We start from the raw sequence: 20,006 nt of genomic DNA, 5'->3' as shown, positions 1-20,006 counted from the left end.
CAATAGTTCTATATCGTAGGCTTGATTTTTTTTTTTTTTTCCTTCTGGAAAGTTGAAGCTACACAAAAGTAAAAGAGAATAATGAACTCCCATGTAATCATCATTCAACTTCAACAGTTATCAAGTTCTGTCACTCTTCTTTCACTTGTCACTCCCTACTTTTTTCCTAGAGTTGTTTCCCTTGTACTTAAAGCAAATTCCAGAAATCATGTTATTTTCCAGTACAATATATCTCTCTAGTTAGAGTGGACGTTCATAACCATCATGCTATTATCCAGTCAGCAAACTGACACTATTTAACATATTCATCTTGAGATTCTCAGTTCCTACCCCAGGTACCCCAGTTGTGTCAGAGAGGCCATTTTACTCTTGGCAGTAAACCAGGTCCAAACAAGGCCAAACATTGCATTTAGTCATTTCCCTTAAGTCTCTTTTATTCTGTGATAAATGCTGTGATTCCTTACCTGGGGGAGGTGGGGGCCAGGGGAAGTATGTAAACAAACTTTTGTAATTTCATTGGATCTTGGATATCTTTGAAGTTTGTCCATGGAGTCTCGGTGAAAAATACTTAAGTATTTATCCTTCTAATATGATTCTTTAACACAAAATATGTTAGAAACACTGATATAGAATCTGTAAAGTCATCGAACAGGTTGAAATAGTCATCCTATGTGAAAGCTTCTTTCTGAAGCACATCTAAAATGCAGTCTTCTTTTAATGCTTTAGGTCAGCCAAACACATTAGGGAAGTATATACTGTCTTCAGTGTTTGTGTGTGTGTGTGTGTGTGTGTTTTTAATTTAAAAAAGCAGTATAAATTGCTGAAAATACTTGATAATTTCCACTAAACTAGATTTATTACAGTAAATTGCTAATATTCAGAATACCTGTCATTATTATATACTTCATTCTTTTTCAGCCAAAAATAATGTGGATGAAAATATGGATGAATCAGATAGAAGAAAAAGTCCACGAAGTCCAAAAAAAATAAAAACAGAGCCTGATTCTGAGAAAGATGAGGTAAAAGATTCAGATGCTACAAAAGGAGCAGACCAAAGTGAAATGGATGTTTCCAGGATTGCTGAGAAGAAGGACCAAGGTAAGGAGAGTCCGGGGTGGAGGGCAGCCTGGGGATGCTAAGGTTGCACGGGATCTAGTTCGCACAGCAGGAGAGGTACTGCCTTGTCTTTCTCTGATGATCACAGCTTTATTGAAACATAATTCATATTCTAGATAATCTACCCATTTAAAGGGTACAATTTAGTGGTTTTTAGTATTTCACTGAGTTGTTCAACCATCATCACAGTGAATTTTAGAGCATTTTCGTCACCCCAAAAAGAAACCTCATACTCATTAGCAGTCAGTCTCCAGTCCTCCCTAACTCCCCTCACCAGCCTTAATGTACTTTCTGTCTCTGGATTTACCTGTTTTGGACATGACGAATAAATGGAATCATGTAATATGTGGTCCATTGTGACTGGCTTCTTTGACCTGGCGTCATGTTTTCAAGGGTCATCCATGTTGTAGCAGGTGTCAGGATTTTGTCATTCCTTTTTATTTCTGCGTAGTATTCCATTTTGTGGATGGTGCCACATCTTGCTTATCCACTCATCGGTTGATGGCCATTGGGTTGTTTCTACTTCCTGGCTGTTATGAATATTGATATGAACATTCATGTTGGGTAAATACCCAGTAGTGGAATTACTGGGTCATTAAGCTAACTCTGTGTCCAACCTTCTGAGGAACTTACATTGCCTTTTGTGAAAAGCTATATTTTAAAAACTAGGTAAGATACTAGCCTTAAGATATTTTATGACTACAAAATATTTTATACAGAATCTGACATGAAGGTACTGGTGTATGGAGTAGCTGTCACAGGCTAAGTAGTTTTTCATTGTAACATTCTATTTTCAGATGCTAAGAATCAGAATATTTAAATATTTACAATATGTGTGTGTTTTTTAACATTTTATAAAGTTTAGCCCTGTCCATTGACCTATCTTAATCCTATGTCAGGAGCTTTCAAATATATATTTATATTTAAGCCCTTGAGTGAAAATAAGAACCATTGGTAGTTTTTAAAATAAAAATATTATGAGTTCCACATTTGAGAGTAAAAAATTTCACTTACATAAATGTCTTTATTTCACAGATGTAAAAGAAGTTTTAGATTCTGACAATGATAAATCCTTTAAGGAAGAACCAATGGAAATAGATGATGATGTGAAAACAGAGCCACATATAAATTGTCAGGAAAGTTCTCAAGTAGATGTGGTCAATGTCAGTGAGGGTTTTCATCTAAGGACTAGTTATAAAAAGAAAATTAAATCATCCAAACTAGATGGACTTCTTGAAAGGAGAATTAAACAGTTTACACTGGAAGAAAAACAGCGCCTTGAAAAGATGAAGTTGGAGGGTGGAATTAAGGGTATCGGAAAGACCTCTACAAGTTCTCTGAAAAGTCTTTCTGAGTCTCCAGTAATAACTAAAGCAAAAGAAGGGTGTCAAAGTGACTTGCTTATTAAACAAGAACAAAGCCCTAATGCAAGTAATGATAAATCTGAAGATTTGATTCGGGGATGTTCACAGAGCGATTCCTCAATTCTTGGAATCGGTGATCCTGATCATACAACAAACAAACTTTATCCAAAAGATCAAATGTTAGATGACGTCTCCATTCAGAGTCCAGAGACAAACTGTCAGAAACAAAATTCTGTTGGAAATGACATAGATGAGAGTCTCTCTGAACCTACCAGTAAAGGCCAGGAACCTAGTAAGATTAAAACCAAAGGAAGTGATTTTCTCGTTGATGACTCCAAACTAGCCAGTACAGATGAAATTGGTACTTTGATCTATAAGAACAAAAAACCACTCATACAGGAGGATAATGACACCATTGTTTCTCCTTCCCAGAGCCCTTCACTTCCATCAGTACCTAAAAGTATCGATGATAGAGATATCCCATCTCTGTCAAAAGCAATGGACTTTGAAGGAAAACTGGGATGTGACTCTGAATATAATAGCACTTTGGAAAATAGTTCTGATACTATGTCTATTCAAGACAGCAGTGAAGAAGATATGATTGTTCAGAATAGCAGTGAAAGTATTTCTGAACAGTTCGTAACTCAAGAACAAGGTATTGAAGGCTTGGAACCATTGAAACGTGAGTTTGTTTCAGATCAGTCCACTGGAAACTGTGACAAGAGACCACAGAGTAAGGTAACTGAAGCAAATGGTAAAAAAACAAGTCAAGAACAGAAATTAGAGGAGAGATCAGTTAAATGTATTGATCAAGTCAATCTAAAAAGTAGCACTGACAAAAAGAATAATGAAAATCGAGAGTCTGAAAAGAAAGGACAGAAAGCGAGTACCTTTCAAATAAATGGAAAAGATAATAAATCTAAAGTATATTTGAAAGGGGAATGCTTGAAAGAAATCTCTGAGAGTAAAGTAGTAAGTGGCGATGTTGAACCAAAGCTTAATAATATAAGTAAAATAATTCCTGAAAATGATATTAAGTCTTTGACCATTAAAGAATCTGCTGTAAAGCCATTCATGAATGGTGATGTCATCATGGAAGATTTTAATGAAAAAAACAACGTGGAAACAAAATCATGTTTACTGAGATCTTCTGATGCTGGAGGTGACTACCAGGATGGCCTAGAGACCCTGCCTTCAACCAAAGAGTCTGAGAGTATACATACTACCACACCTCCACTGTCTTGTCCAGAAAGCAGTTCAACAAATCAGGTAGAAGATATGGAAATTGAAACCTCAGAAGTTAAGAAAGTTACTCCCTCACCTGTTACTTCTGGAGAGGAATCTAACCTCAGTAATGATTTTGTTGATGAAAATGGGCTGCCTACCAGCAAAGATGAAAATGTCAACGGAGAGTCTAAGAGGAAAACAGTCATCACAGAAGTCACCACTATGACATCCACAGTGGCCACGGAATCAAAAACCGTAATCAAAGTAGCAAAAGGTGATAAGCAGACTGTGGTCTCTTCCACAGAAAACTGTGCCAAATCCACTGTCACGACCACCACTACAACGGTAACAAAGCTTTCCACACCCTCCACGGGCAGCAGCGTGGACATCATCTCTGTGAAGGAGCAAAGCAAAACTGTGGTCACCACAACAGTGACAGACTCACTGACCACTGCAGGAGGCACTCTGGTAACATCTATGACCGTGAGCAAAGAATATTCCACAAGGGACAAAGTGAAACTCATGAAGTTTTCAAGACCCAAGAAGACTCGTTCAGGTACTGCTCTGCCATCCTATAGAAAATTTATCACCAAGAGCAGCAAGAAGAGCATATTTGTGTTGCCTAATGATGACTTAAAAAAGTTGGCCAGAAAAGGAGGAATCCGAGAAGTCCCTTATTTTAATTACAATGCAAAACCTGCCTTGGATATATGGCCGTATCCTTCTCCTAGACCGACCTTTGGTATCACTTGGAGGTATGTACTTTAAAATGTATTTGGGGAAGGGAGAAAGTCTTAAAAGCAGTATCTAGTAAGCATCTCTCTCTCTCTCTTTTTTTTTTTTTTTTTTTTTTTTGTAAAAAATGAGATATAATTGAGATAAGACAGGGAAGTGGAAATTTAATGGGCCAAGTTAGTAATGGAAATAAGATACAGAGAATCTTGAATTTCGCCAGCTGGGAGGTACCAAAGTTTACTTAGGGAAAAATGTTAAAAGACTGAAAAAAATATGTGGGAATTCTTTAAAATGAAATTCAGTTTTACTTTTCACAAGACGGAAGAAACAGGGAAAACGTAGTTGTTTTTGTGGTCTGACTTTCCAAGTTACTGCCATGTGTTTTCCTGGGGAATGAGAGAGTTACAGAATTGGATAATCAACTTTCTGGAGTTTGGTATTTTATTTCTATTAGGTAATTCATAAAAACATAAGATACAGGAGACATGCCTGTGAATCACACAAGGTCCATCATGATGTGGAAATCTTCCTAATGTAATTTATTTGCATGAGAAGCATGTGTTTTTGGAGTTCTCTGTTATTTATGTGCGAAGAGGTGGTCCCAAGAGGGTCCTGAGGAACGAGTTTTTAAAACCCAGAAATAGTCTTAAATTAAGGTTTTCTGGGCATTAAGCTTTGGGGATGAGTCATAAGTACGTAGTGCTGTCAGTTGTAAGATCGTGTAGTTTTATATTGGAAAGGATCTTAGAAATTCTTATCTTTTATAGATGTGGAATAATTTGCCTCTGGCCACAGAGGGACAGAGTTTCAGGAATAGTGCCCGGTTTTCCTAAACCCCCAGTCCAGTACTTTATCTGCTATATCACATTTTCACATATCTGTCCTTGCTTTGTCCTTTTTCACGTCCTTGTCTTTTTACCTTTTCACCCTCACCACTGGAAAGGATGAAACATAAACACCGAAGACGTAAGAGTTGTGTGGGGCACGCTCAGGAGTCAGGGACAGTCTTTGATTTCTGCTAGATTTTGATAGGAACCTAAAATTATTTCAGCAAGTGACTGAGCAGACTCCATTTCACGTTAGGCTTCATTTCTGTGTATCTGTGGTTCCACTTTCTTTAAGTTAAAATCATACCTGTATGTGTGTGTGTGTGTGTGTGTGTGTTTCTTTTATATTACAGCTGGCTAGTATGATCAAAGAAAACCAAAACCAAAACGAAGTGTAAATGAGTACTCTCGATAAAGAAATTAACTTATTAATATGACCAGTCATATTTGGTTTGACCAAGGTTTTTATAACTCATTTTTTGATTTGAATTAAAATATCACTCCATTACACATTCAATAGAGACAGCTGAAAAGTACAATTTCTCTGCAGGGCCTGCAATGAAGGATTTGCAGAATCCTGCAGGGAATCAAGGAACTCTTCATTACAGTTCATGGATTTATAGGATTACTCTGCACTTTTCTGCTTTCTTCATTGAGAGCGGTCCCAAAATGTATCCTTGACTGTCCTGCAGGTAACTTCTTTCCCACTGGAAAAGTTACTATGTACAAATACTTTAATTACAATGACCTGGCAGTTGTGGAGGCCGACCTTTCTGCTCTTTTCTTTTCTCAAGTGGAAGGTAGGCTCAACTGGGAAGTACTTTTCTCTGAACCAGTTCTGATCACGTGTTGCCCAGGGCCCTTTTCTGCACGGCTGGGTTTCAGGAGCCTTGTATTGTTATGTTTTAATATGCACTGTGGGCACCACTGGTATCTGTTTAGTTAACTTCTCATTTTTTAATGGAAGGAAATACCTTCCTGTACGTTTTAAACAGATATTGCCATCAGATACATGCTAACGTCTGAATTTGCTGAAGTTGAGAGAAACATAATCCCTTTTATCTAACAGAGGCATGGGTAAATATGTAAACTATTCTTGACTTTAGAATGCATTTTTAAAAAGTGTATTGCTGTAAAAATCATGCATGGGAAATGCATTTTTATACTCACACTTGAATCAATTATGTCTGATGCTTAGCGTAGAAGCTAAGAATGTCAGAGGTGCATGTTTGATCTTTATTAATTTAATGGTAAGGCTGAGCAGCAGTGAAAAGCGAAACTTGTCTTGTCAACTCATTAGGCCTCTTTTTTCTTCCACGCTGTCCATTCCCTTACTTCCTTTCTCCTGGGCCCTGATTCTGTGTTTCATTATCACTTTGAACCAGTAGTTGTCTCCCCAGCTCTGCCCCAGTGATCCTCCTAAAAGGCAGATCTACCCTGTGAATGTTCTGACTGAGCTGAGCAAGCCTTCAGCTGCGGGGCAGGTAGGGGACAGCCTTCGCCTGTGCACCCCCATCTGTGAGAAGCACTTCCCTCCATGACCCATCCTACACTGCAGACGCTTCCGAGGCCTTAATACGGATCGCCTTAAATGCTCTTCTCTTACCCTTCCACTTGGTGCGGCACGCCTGGCTCTGCCTTCCTCTCCCATGCCAGCTTCATCTCTCGCCGCACCACCACCCCCCTGCCCTCCGGTCGTAGCACGCCAGATGTGGTTCCCGGAGGAAGCGTGTGCTGTTGCACACTTGCCTCCTGAGCGTACATATGTGTGTCCCTTGCCCTTGTGCAGCCACCCCCCATCTTTGTCCTTTGAGACTCCAGCAAAGCTCTGATTCCCATCCCTGAGCCGAGTCAGGTGCCCCTCGTGCTTTCCTCTGTCACAGCTCCTGAGGATACAGGAGCAGATCATAATTCACATCCCTGTCTCCAGCTCCTTTCAGTTAGTCTAAAGCACATGGAAGGCACGCAAGTATTCTTCCAAGGAATGCACGAATGAACAGGCTTCAGGTGTGTTCCTCACCTGGCAGTGTTTCCCTTGTGAAATAGAGACGCACTGAAGTCGCTGTTTGGCCGTAGAGAGTGATCTGAGGAAGAAGAGAGAATGAGAAACATTTCTCTTTCCAAGTACATCCCCATTTGGTGTCCAGGGTTCCCTAGGCATTTCTGTAGGGTGTGGTCTGAAAGTGACATGTACTTCCCCCCCTCCCAGGATACCCCTGCAGCGGTTAGCGGTCGCCCTCCCATTCGAGCATTGTTCTGTCCAGGTCACAGGATTCACAGGGCGGCAGCACAGCAAAGGAGGTACTGGTGTCCCAGGTGGAGATGGGAATGTAAGAAGCTGCAGCAAGTTTTTGGCTAGAGTGGTCCCCTTCCCACACTGTTCATTTCCCCAGCTTCATGTTTAGAATAGAAAGCATTGCCTCTTAAATACAAATTGTCTAAGGTCTACCTTATTCTACCTCTCTTAGAGGAGGGAATTATTTTAGTTTTATAGGTTTTCTGTACACCACAACCAGTTTATTTATTTATGCATGTGGATATGTCAACGGAGTGTTTAATTACTCAAAGACCACTAATAGAGAATTGAGACCCACGGGCTTTTTAAAAATATTTTACGGTCAGTTCCATTTTGGGACAAAATATTCATTGCCGTTGTAAATTCGTTTTGAAATGTATCTTTAGTATTATTTTCAAAGGAATATCTAAAATGTTCAATAACTTTGCACACAGTGCTTAGTAAAAACCTGCACACAGATTCCTTTGTCTCCTGATCAATAACTAATATAGCATTACCCTTTTTTATTATTCGTTGTGTTGTAGAACTCTAAAGCTACTAATGTGGTTCAAGTGCTACTAGTATTGACAGGTATTCATCATCCAGTAGTTCATGTTTTCCAGAACCACCATTTGGATACAGAATTTCTGTTCGTATGGAAAGGTCTTACTGGGTTTGTGGGGGGTCTTTTCGTTTTGGGTTTTGAGAAAATTTAAACAGTTTCAGTTTGTTTCAGCGCAAATCAATTAGTTAAGATTTTATCCTTCGAAACTCTTACCACATTTAGTGACACAATTACGTCTCTGTATTTTGTTCTCCTTTGTAACTTCTCTAGCACATATTTTGGAATTAGGCTAAACGTTATAAAATCTTCATAAATTCTTGCCGTATCAGTCTTACAATGAAACATGCTCATTGTACAAATTTATATGGCGTTTGAAGTGACATACAGACCCCTTTTAAGTTGTTAGATGCATGGTATGCCTAGGAATAAGAAAGTTATTTTATTAAGGGACATGTAATAGCCAAAGTGCTTACAAAATTGTATTATAACTATTAATAATGAGAACTAGAAATAGTCCTGCAGTTTAATAATAGAGCGTGTGTGTGTGTGCGCACGCGTGCGTGCACAATACATATGTCGTTTTTCTTGGGTTTTTCTTTCAGGTATAGACTTCAGACTGTAAAGTCCTTAGCTGGAGTGAGCCTTATGTTACGGTTACTGTGGGCAAGCCTGAGATGGGATGACATGGCAGCCAAGGCTCCTCCAGGAGGAGGGACCACACGGACAGGTAAGGGCTTTTCCTTTTCTAGTCTAAGTTGAAAAGAGAAAAATCACTTGACGGTTCACTTAATTTTAAGCATTTTTGTTATTTATTAAAATATAATGCTTGGGAGGCACCTGGGTATTTCAGTCAGTTAAGCGTCCGACTCTTGATTTCGGCTCAGGTCATGATCTCACAGTTCATGAGTTCGAGCCCTGCGTCTGGCTGAGCTGACACTGTGGAGCCTGCTTGGGATTCTCTCTCTCTCTCTCTCTCTCTCTCTCTCTCTCTCTCTCTCTCTTTCTCTCTGTCTCTGTCTCTCTCTCTGTCTCTCTCTGCCCCTCCCCAGCTCGCGCCCATGTGTGCTTCACCGCCATCAAAAAAAAACAATATAGGGCGCCTGGGTGGCTCAGTCGGTTAAGCGGCCGACTTCGGCTCAGGTCACGATCCCGCAGTCCGTGAGTTCGAGCCCCGCGTCGGGCTCTGTGCTGACTGCTCAGAGCCTGGAGCCTGTTTCAGATTCTGTGTCTCCCTGTCTCTCTGACCCTCCCCCGTTCATGCTCTGTCTCTCTCTGTCTCAAAAATAAATAAACGTTAAAAAAAAAAAATTAAAAAAAAAACACCCAATATATATATATATGGCTTGTGTTTTTAAAATACAGCTTCGCTAAAGTTTGGTAGCACATGCTGTGAGATACTGGGGGCTAGGAAAGGGGGGTTAAATTATAAGGTGAGGCACTTACATGTGAATCAGTCTGAATTTTTAAAAGATCTTATTACAGAGAACAAATCAGTTAAACTGGGACATCCGGAACCCTATGCTTGCTGCTTCTCTCTTCTCTTATTTATTTTGACTGTTTGCCACCGGAAACCAAGCTGCCCCCAAACAGCTCAGTTTAGAAATTTTCAGTGAGCAAGAAACTCAGTATTGTTGCAGTCCAGCAATGATCCTGAAGTCATTAATTAATCAAATGTTTTCAAAAGTTTATTCCATGTGTGTCTCCTTCTTAAATCACCAGATGTTGTACTTTTCTAGTCTCTGACTATTTTAGGTGGTTATTAATACTATGTGAATTAAATCACCATAGAAACCTCTGAAACTGAAATCACAACGACAGAGATAATTAAGAGGCGAGATGTTGGTCCTTATGGCATTCGATCTGAATATTGTATCCGGAAAATCATTTGCCCCATTGGAGTTCCAGAAGCACCAAAAGGTAAGGAATAGAAAGAACTCTGTTCTTTGTTACTGACCTGTTGGCCACATCTTTTATGAATTAAAATTGGATTAAAATTGTTTCCTTATCTCTTCATTCAACTTGTGAAGAAGATATCTTTTGATACTCAATAAAGTTAACAAGATTCCACTAGACACACAGTGATACCTACAGGCATCGCGCCGAACACAGGGAGGGGTACAGAGAGCTGTAATAATAACTTCTCATAATCAGGCTGTGGAACAGTGATTGACACCAGACCATCGGCTCCAAGAGGGCGGCCACCGAGTCCGTCTGGTTTGTTGTAGTCCTGACACCTGCTGCAGAATCAGACGCAGGAGTGGTCACTGAACGTTTGTTGGCTCAAGAGTTAAAGCTGTTTTGAAATAACGTCAGGGGGAAGAAATGATCTAAGAGGCACAAAGAGTGATTCAGGAAACATTTAGGGAGCACCTGGACAGCGAAGACATGGAAGAACTGGATGTGGCCCCTATTCTCAAAGAAGCAGAGAAAACGTTACAGTGTTGTTATAATGCTACCGCACGAGCATCCAAACTGTTGCGCTAGAAAGAGTTCAGTCAGGTGACCAGATTCGAGAGCTATAAATAGATTAAAATCAGTGTTATTTTAGAAGTCCAGTAAAACCATTCAGGAAAAAAATCTGTTACAAAATGGGCAAAAAGAGAATGCTGTCCTTAGATATAAACATACTATTTAATAGAAGTTAACTGTCCCAAAATGTATAAATTTGAATTTTGAAATTTGATTGAATTAATTCAAAAGTTTATCCTGGAGAATAAATGAGAGTAGATTTTTTGAAAAGAACTTCAATAAGGGGTACCTGTCCTAGTAGAATGATGAAATAAATAGTAATGTAATTAAAACAGTGCTGTCCTGGAACAGAAGTAGCTCAGTCGATAGGCAGAGAGAAACAGATGGAAGAGGCAAGTTTCTGACCAGTCTTTAGTCCTGACCCCAGAGCCTTCAATTCAAACCACTGCAGTCTCCTCGAGTCACTTTTCTTTGCTCTTATCACTTTGGATAACCTAGGTCCTTCTGCTATTTCAGCTGCTTCCCTGCTCCCTGAACAAATGGGAAGGTTCAATGCTCGCCTCTCCCTGCTTTTTCTTTTTAAAATCTTACATTAGGAGATTTTACCTATAGTTAGTAGTTTCTGATCCCTTCTTTACACGGGCAGCTTTCAAATTCCCCTTCTCAGTGCTGTGATGGGGAGATACACATTGCCAGAGCTGTATGTACATGGCAAGGACACTCAGCCCAACTAGGTGCGAGGAACACGGTAGGCTTCTTGAAGAATGTTGTATCCACGGTGGGGTCTGCGGGATGAACAGGCATTAGTCATGTGAGGGGGAGCGAAGCCAGGAGGAATGTTACGGGCAGATGTAACAGGCTCTTAGGCCTTTTATATCAGGAGCGAGCAGACCTGGCCCATGAGCCTTGACCCGTCACCTGCTTTTGTTAATAAAGTTTGATTGGACCACAGCCATATGTACTCACTTATGTATGGTCTCTGGCTCGTTTCATGAAAACAAAGGCACAGTTGAATAGTTGTTACAGACACCATCTGGCCCACACAATATAAAGTATTTACCATCTGGCTCTTTAAGAAAAAGTTGGCCAACTCTTGTTTTTCATGATATAAGAGGAGATGTCAGAAGTACTGCAATTTTAGAAGCTATATGGCTTAAAATACTCTGATTTCTTTTCCAAAGAAACACCTACACCTCAGAGAAAAGGCCTTCGATCGAGTGCATTGCGGCCAAAGAGACCAGAAACGCCCAAGCAAACTGGCCCTGTTATTATCGAAACTTGGGTAGCCGAGGAAGAGTTGGAATTATGGGAGATCAGAGCATTTGCTGAAAGGTAAGGAAATGGTTAACATGTGCTCAGATACTCGAAGCTTTTATCACTTCAGAACTGAAGAATTGCCACCTTAAAAGTTTATTCAGTATGTCCTAGTTAATTTTACTTCGCCTTTGGATTTTAAGTGCTAGCTATATATTATTTAAAGTCCTATTTCTAATTTTAATGTGTTGTATCCACTTGTCAGTTTCTAATTACCTTTTAATGTTCATTTTTGAAATGGAAATAATTTCACATCTTTTTAGAACATGAGAGTCAACCAGATGTCACTTAATATTTGATGCCGAATGCCTCATAGTGTAGTTTCTGATAAAATTTCTCCTTTGTTTCCTGCAGAGTGGAGAAAGAGAAGGCACAAGCAGTTGAGCAACAGGCTAAGGTTAGTGAACAGAAGAAGGCAGAGGACTTCAAGGCCCAAATGGAGGCTCACCTCAAACAGCAGCGCTTGGCTGCCCGGCAGGTGGGGGAGTTGGTACTAGTCCCACCTGGCAGTGAGTTGACATTTTTAGCCAAATCCATGCACACCAAAAGCACAGTGTTGATATATTCGTGTGGTTTGACTTATTATCTAAAATTCAATGCGTAATTTTTTGTTGTTACTAAAGTATAGTTGACACACAGTGTCACATGAGTTTGAGGGTAATTTTGAAATACGTTTTCCTGCAGAGTTCCAATCTGTAAAATCTCTGTAGTGTATGAAAAAGCAAATTCTACTAAAACTCTGTAAGAGTTTGGTGTGATTTTTAAAAATGTATTTAAAATACTCATTTACAAATGCAGTCAACGTTTCCAATTTTGAAGGCATATCCTCAGCACCCTCAGGAAATAACTACCTAATATGTGTTCAGTTTCCTTGTCTCTCTTTTTTTTTTTTTTTTAACTGATTGAATCAGATGACATTTCTAAATATACAAAACTAAACTTTTCTTCTGAGGAATGAGAAACTGTGTGAAATACCTCACATTCTGTTCACGCGCATAGGATGTTTACAAAAGCTCTCCTGTCGAGACTGGCTGTGATGTCGCCGGGGAGCAGTTTGCAGTGGCAGGCGATAGTTCAGCACTGCCATATTATCTTAGTACACCTCTCACCTCCAGCAGTAGCTAGCTCTGCCCAGGCCAGAGTCTTTCTGAGTCTCAGTTTCCTCATCTTTAAGTTATAATACCAGCAACTCTGTTGGGTCAGTCTGAGCATTAAAGAAGATAATTATGACAAAGCGTTTGCCATCAGGTTTGAAATCATTGGCACCTATGTTTTGTTTTTTTTTTTTTTTACATGTGGAAGCTTACATTGTCATGTCGGTAAGGTCAGGAAATGTTAGCAATCTATGATGGAAGGTGTACAAATTGGCTTTAATAACCCTCTCTTGTAATCAGGCTATACTTCCCTGCGTAAAATAGTCTAAAATATTTTTTCTGTAAAAAAAATGTTTAAACTGAGTAATATAAGAAGTTTAGAAAAGATGTTTTCTTATAATTTTCAACTTGCTTGCCTGTTTGTCACCTTGGATAGTGATTATTTAAATACTGACCTGTGTTTTATAATTGGATAAATTAACACTACAGTAAACCAGAAACGTTGTACAGTTCCCATGATTTGCTGTGTGCTCTAAATCGCACCGCTGAGCCGCAAGGTGTTCCTGTCTTCAATAAGATGACCCGTGTCTCTTTTATTTGCCATCTGAAAGGTTGGACGTTTGTATAGGCTGGAAAAATTTGATTGTTCTTCATTTTTGAATGAAAGACTTACTACTTTCAATAAAATAGGCGGTTTAGAGTCATAAAAATATTGGCCTGCGTCAAGAAATTAAATGGAAGGGCAAATTTAAATACATAGGTTCAGAAATAAAATATTTGAGAAATTTGGTGCAGTTTCTTAGATTTGGAGAAATAGTGGGTGGACTTCTTGCAGAATGGTATTGTTTTTATTTGGAACTGTTTCGGTCCATGTTTTCTCTCCCTGACTTTTCTAGAAACGATTGGAACAGCAGAAGCCTACAGCAATTGCAGCTTCCACCACTTCCCCAACGAACAGTACGACTAGTACCATCTCCCCAGCGCCGAAAGTGATGGTGGCCCCCATAAGTGGCTCCGTTACAACCGGAACTAAAATGGTACTAACTACCAAAGTTGGATCTCCAGCGACAGTGACATTCCAGCAAAACAAGAACTTCCATCAGACCTTCGCTACGTGGGTTAAGCAAGGCCAGTCAAACTCAGGTACACGACCGTTCTTAAAGAAAAGATTGCTTTCATTCAGGAAAAAGAAATTTCGATCGTTTACCGACTGAGATGAAACATTTCTTTAGAGAATTGTTTTCTTCCTGCAGCTGATTGAGCAATCAAGCTGCCACAGTTGGTTTGTTACAGATAATATTCATGATATGACATGAGCGAAACTCCTCTCTTCCATTATTTCCCTCTCAACATTTACATAGTTCACTTACTTTGAGTGGAGAGGAATGTTTTTCTTAAAAAGACAAGAATGAGCCACATTTCATGCCTTGGTGCCCTTCCTAGAAGTCACTACGTTGCTGGTTATTTTAAATCTAAAGCTTATTAAATGTCTTATACCCCATTAGCCACCAGCACAGCTGCCACATCTGCTACAACCATTGCCAGCACAGGTCAGACGTTCCAAATTACAGGCAATCCAGTCACTATGGCAGGAAAAGTAATTACCAAACTGCCACTTCCTGCAAACAGCAAGATTGTCGCTGTAAATGTGCCAGCAACACAAGGAGGTAAGGGAAATGTGAAGAGTTTTAATTCACATTTGCCAGATCATACTGTTGCCATTATTTTTCATTTCCTTTTCACTGATTTCAGTCCTTGGACCTCACATTCTATGTAGCCCACTATAAAACCCTGCCACACGTAGTTTCTCCTCAGAAACCCAGTGACACCCGATGCTTGTTATGAAAGGGGCAGTTGCTAATGACTTCTTCATCTTTTTTTAAGGCGTTGTTCAAGTACAGCAGAAAGTCCTGGGTATCATTCCATCAAGTACAGGTACAAGTCAGCAGACCTTTACTTCATTCCAGCCCAGGACAGCAACAGTCACAATTAGGCCCAATACCTCAGGCTCTGGAGCAACCACAAGCACTTCACAAGTAAGAATTCTTTACAGACTTCTTTTGTTTTAAAGCGCTAACCACATCAAGTTGAAGTTTTTAGAATGGCCCCTTCCAGGATTAATTTAGCTCCTCATCTTCCTTTACCTTTTACTCATCTATGCCAAGGTACTGACTTTTTAAAAAATCTGTTATATATCTAAGCATAAATGATATATGAAATGTTCATTTTCAGCATAATAGCATATTAGTTTAGGAATCAGAAGAAATGCTTTCTAGGATTCTGTAGAGGAAATTCCTTCATATAAAACAGCAGACAGCATTGGAGCCCCGAGGGAAACTTGGTATGCAACTGAGAAATGGAATGAAAAATAGAATCCGTGGCATTAGAGCTCGTTGGTTATCGGCCGACATGCACACGTATTAGATACATCATTTCCTTGGCTCTGGTATCATGGAAAAGGTTTCAAGTTTTGCAGACTTGAAAATGTTCTGGACGTAACTGTAAAACTGAAAACAATATGCTCTGTAGTCTCTCCTCTAAAACTGTGAAAGGACATTTGGTTTCCGATCTCGTATGCTGTGGGTGACAGATATGTGTTGGACCTCAGGGAGAACACGACCCAACATTTTTCTCTGAACAACTATGGTGATTATAGGACAGAGCTTCACTGAGCCTTGTGCCTTCCTTCTGGTCTGTAGGCCAGATATCACTTGATATCAGTGACAAAGAATTTGTATGATCTCATTTGGATTAAATTTTCTTCCCTCAGAATTCCATCGTTATTCTGATGCTTAATATAATTTAAAATGTAATGCCCAAGAGCCTTTGTCATTTCTGTAGATGTAATTATCAACATAGGATGTTTAAAGACTGTGTTCTAAGTCCATCGTGCTTTTTTAGTCTTTTAAAAGCATTTTAATTCATTCTCCTTTGTGTCATTTATAGGTAATCACAGGGCCTCAGATCCGCCCTGGTATGACGGTGATTAGAACACCACTCCAACAGTCAACACTAGGAAAGGCAATTATTCGAACACCCGTGATGGTACAGCCAGGTATTCGTCCCTCCAGCATTTTCATTTTACATCTAAACATCCAGTCTGGGAAATCTATAATACTCTGTATTGGCTACTTTACATACTAGAAAATACTAATTTGGATGAAAACTTCAGGCTGTGATCATATAGTGGTTACTACTCTGCATTGTGAATGAGTATTCAAAGCATACTAAATTTCTAATCCATTGTGGAATACATTCATAGATGTTATTTCATCTCTGGCTGTGCCGATGAGAGAAAATAGATCCAAGTTTGCTTAACAAAAATGTTTTAAAAACCTCTAGTAGATGGAATATATACTAATTCAAGTCATCGGAATAAAGAAAATGAGGAAAGACAACAGTCTGTTTGGCAAAAGACGGAGATAAAATCAAGGAAACCGCTAAGAAGCATTTAAATGGAAAGCATAAAAAAAAGATTACGGAGACAGTGTCAGCCTTTCGTTAATGTGAATAAGTTAAAGCTGCCATATTGAAAGCTGAACGCTGAAAGATTGAACAGAAAATCCCAACTGTACATTTACGAGAAACATACCTAAAGTTGAATTACTACAAAAGGTAGACAATAATAAGATGGGCAAAGACCAAAAAAAGAAAGAAAGAAAGGGGGATGAGGTTTGGGGGCGGAAGATAAGGATTACCCTACTAATATTGAGCAGAGTAGAAGTCTGTGATTTTCACATTGTCTTAAAGATAAAAACTTGCAACGAAGGTGTAATTTGGGAACTTTAAGAACCAAATAAGATCACATTGGAGTGTATAAAGCAAAAACTATTTGATGTGAAGGAGGGATTAGCAGGAGCGTTGTAGACAAGAAACAGGCTGCATGTCAACTGTTCAACCTTCAGGAATGCACATTGGTTTTAAATATTTATGGGCTGTTTGTACCCAAATGGTCACGTAATGAGTCATAGTAAAACCTGATGAATTCTTTCCAAACAGTAGAAGGTGTATAGGCCACATTCTTCAAAGTAAAGCAAGAAGTTAATAACTTATTCTACTAATTTTTACTTGCTTGGAAATTTAAAAACTTATTCTACTAATTTTTTATAAGTAACTTTTAGGTGAAGGAAACATCAAATGTATAGTTTCAAGCACATTAAGTAGCCCCTAAGTCATGCTGCCAAAGCTAAACTCAGAGGCAAATTTATTCAATAAATACTTGAGCACCTACCCTAGGCAATTAAAATACATTGGAGGACAAAACAGACCAAAACCCATATTCTTAAGTCTTTAAAAAAAAAATTTTTTTAACGTTTATTCATTTTTGAGAGAGAGAGAGAGAGAGAGAGAGCGCATGTGTGAGCAGGGGAGGGGGCAGAGAGAGGAAGACACAGAATCCAAATCCAAAAGCAAGCTCCAGGCTCTGAGCTGTTAGCACAGAGCCCGACGCAGGGCTCGAACTCACAAACTGCAAGATCGTGACCTGAGTTGAAGTTGGACACTTAACCGACTGAGCCCCCCCAGTATATGCTTAAGTCTTAATCAGCATTTAGAAAAATATATAAAACAAGTCTTGAAAGAAAACAGGAGGAAGTAAAATAAAATACAAGTAATAATTAGGAAACAGAAAAGGGCAAGGTGCCTGGCTGGCTCATTTGGTAGAGCATGCGACTCTTGACCTGGGGTTTGTGAGTTCAAGTCCCACTTTGGGTGTAGAGATTAATAAAATCTTTAAAGAAAGAAGAAGAAAAGAAAATGGAAAAGGGCACATGTTATTAAAATAAACCATTCTTTTGCAAGTCTAATCTTGAGAAAGGGGAACAAAATGCTGGTTTACAGAATTAGGAATGAGAAAAAGTGCTATAAAAATAGAATGAACTTTTTTTAATCAAGTAGAATTATCCTTCTAATAAGACTTTGGAGAGGGGTACCTGGGTGGCTCAGTCGGTTTAAGCATCTGACTCTTGATTTCAGCTCAGGTCATGATCTCCTGGTCTGTGGGTTTAAGCCCACATATTGGGCTCTGTGCTGACAGCACAAAGCCTGCTTGAAGTTCTCTCCCTCTCTCTGTGCTCCTCCCCTACTTGTGCTGTCTCTTTCTCTCTCACACTGAATAAACTTAAAAAAAAAAAACAAAGACCTTGGAGAATTTTCACTCTCCATATTCAGGAACTAAATATGTTTGAATAATGAAGCAGAAGTGTATACTAGGCTTATAAATTTCAAGTCTCGATGACTCATCTCAAGGAAAGAAATCTGCAAAGTTGCTAGAGGATTTCCTACAAAAAAGAATTCTAGACCCTGGTTTTATGGTAAAATTCTTTGAAGTGATTAGGAAGCAATTTCTTTCTTATAAGAAGTAGTTACAGGGAATAGGGGGCAGAAAAGATTAAATCTTTTCCGTTCAGTTTGCAATTTTAGCACAGTTCTAAAATGAAATAAAAAGTATTGTTTTGTTTTTGTTTTTAAATTTTATTTATTTATTTGGGTGGGGGGGAGACGGAGGGAGAGAGAGAGAGTCCCAAGCATGCCCCGCATTGCCAGTGTAGAGCCCGATGTGGGGCTTGAACTCACAAACTGTGAGGTCATGACCTGAGCTGAAATCGAGAGATGCTTAACCAACTGAGCCACCCACGTGCCATTGTTTTGTTTTTTTTAAAGTCAATTTTCTAAAGCCTAAACAGGACTTACTCCAGAAAAGAAAGTATGATTCATTATTTCACTTAATGCTGCAGCAACAGTTGGTAAAATTCAGTATCTGTTATTGTTCAAAACTAGCTGTCAGGTAACTAAAGGGAACAGTAAAACTAATGTAAAGGAGAAGAACAATTACAGATGACAAATGATAAGAAACTTACAAAACAAAAAATTGGGTGATCGCAAGATGTACAGAGCCTTTTGTTCCCTTTTGCCTTCTGTAGCTTCAGTTATGTGTTTGACTTGCATATGTGAGTCCGTAAATCCATAATTACACATGAGTGTGTCTTGTGTGTCAAGGAAAAGCCAGATGCCAGTGGGTCTGGTGAGGCCCAGTGGAGACGAGGAGGAATTCTAGGAATCGTGGCCAGAGAGGTGGAGGAGGGGTGGATGTGTGTAGCGTACCTCTGATTGTGGTCCGATCGATCGGCTTATCCTGTTCCTCCCACCACACTAGCCTTTCCCAAAATGGAATCCACAGACTCCCTGGATGTGATACAGTTTTTAAAATTAAAAAAAAAAAATGTTTATCTATTTCTGGGAGACAGAGAGACAGAGTACAAGCAGGGGAGGGGCAGAGAGAGAGAGACACAGAATCCGAAACAGGCTCCCGGCTCAGAGTTGTCAGCACAGAGCCCGACATAGGGCTCAAACTCCCGAAGCGTGAGATCATGACCTGGGCTGAAGTCGGATGCTCAACCGACTGAGCCACCCAGGCGCCCCATAACAATTTTTTAATATTTGAATTTGCATTTTGGTCATTATCTCAAAACAAATTAACATGTACATGTTGTTGGGTTGATGAGGGGTGGGAGGGAGGGGAAAGTGAGTGATGGGCATTGAGGAGGGCACCTGTTGGGATGAGCACTGGGTGTTTTATGGGAAACCAGTTTGACAATAAATTTCATATTAAGAACAAACCAACCATGTACGTGTTGGGGATCATCTGAATGACCATCGTATGATCGTTACCAACCCTTTAATCCATTTGTGTTTATGATAACATCATATCAGTACCAGGGGAATCAAGTAAAGTAATTTTTCATGCATTGTTCCTCAAACTGCAGTACAGGGACATAATGTGAGGTCCAGAAGTTCTCAAATTAAAGCACTTGACTTCACATGATGTACTTTGTTTTTTGGTTCATGTTAATAAATGGGAGAGAATAACGGAGAAAAGTCTTAGAAGAAAGCGTAATGATGGAAAACATACGCTGCTGGTTGTTAGAACATATGATACACGACCAGGATCAGCACTGGTCACCAAAGGAAACTAAACCAATAGACTCACTTAAAGAGGCATTATATGTGAGAATTTGCAGT

At 39.4% G+C, this 20,006-nt stretch overlaps 1 protein-coding gene across 9 annotated transcripts in view; it reads left to right on the top strand.

Annotated features, from left to right (window-relative positions):
- Positions 1-20,006, top strand: part of BPTF (bromodomain PHD finger transcription factor) — a 150,489-nt gene that overhangs the window by 94,343 nt on the left and 36,140 nt on the right. For 6 of the 9 annotated variants that reach the window (XM_030296332.1, XM_030296331.1, XM_030296337.1 and 3 more), the window contains 9 exons: positions 919-1,098; positions 2,152-4,462; positions 8,712-8,836; positions 9,898-10,026; positions 11,760-11,910; positions 12,247-12,289; positions 13,883-14,129; positions 14,871-15,022; positions 15,933-16,041. In XM_030296332.1, coding sequence (XP_030152192.1) covers positions 919-1,098; positions 2,152-4,462; positions 8,712-8,836; positions 9,898-10,026; positions 11,760-11,910; positions 12,247-12,289; positions 13,883-14,129; positions 14,871-15,022; positions 15,933-16,041 — 3,447 coding nt within the window. Of the gene's footprint in view, positions 1-918; positions 1,099-2,151; positions 4,463-8,711; positions 8,837-9,897; positions 10,027-11,759; positions 11,911-12,246; positions 12,371-13,882; positions 14,130-14,491; positions 14,654-14,870; positions 15,023-15,932; positions 16,042-20,006 lie in introns of all 9 variants that reach the window. The other 3 variants (XM_030296330.1, XM_030296333.1, XM_030296334.1) reach the window with 1 other exon arrangement.

Source organism: Lynx canadensis, chromosome E1, assembly GCF_007474595.2.
Source record: "Lynx canadensis isolate LIC74 chromosome E1, mLynCan4.pri.v2, whole genome shotgun sequence".
Classification (NCBI taxonomy): Eukaryota; Metazoa; Chordata; class Mammalia; order Carnivora; family Felidae; genus Lynx; species Lynx canadensis.
This window is presented reverse-complemented; position numbering and strand designations above follow the sequence as displayed.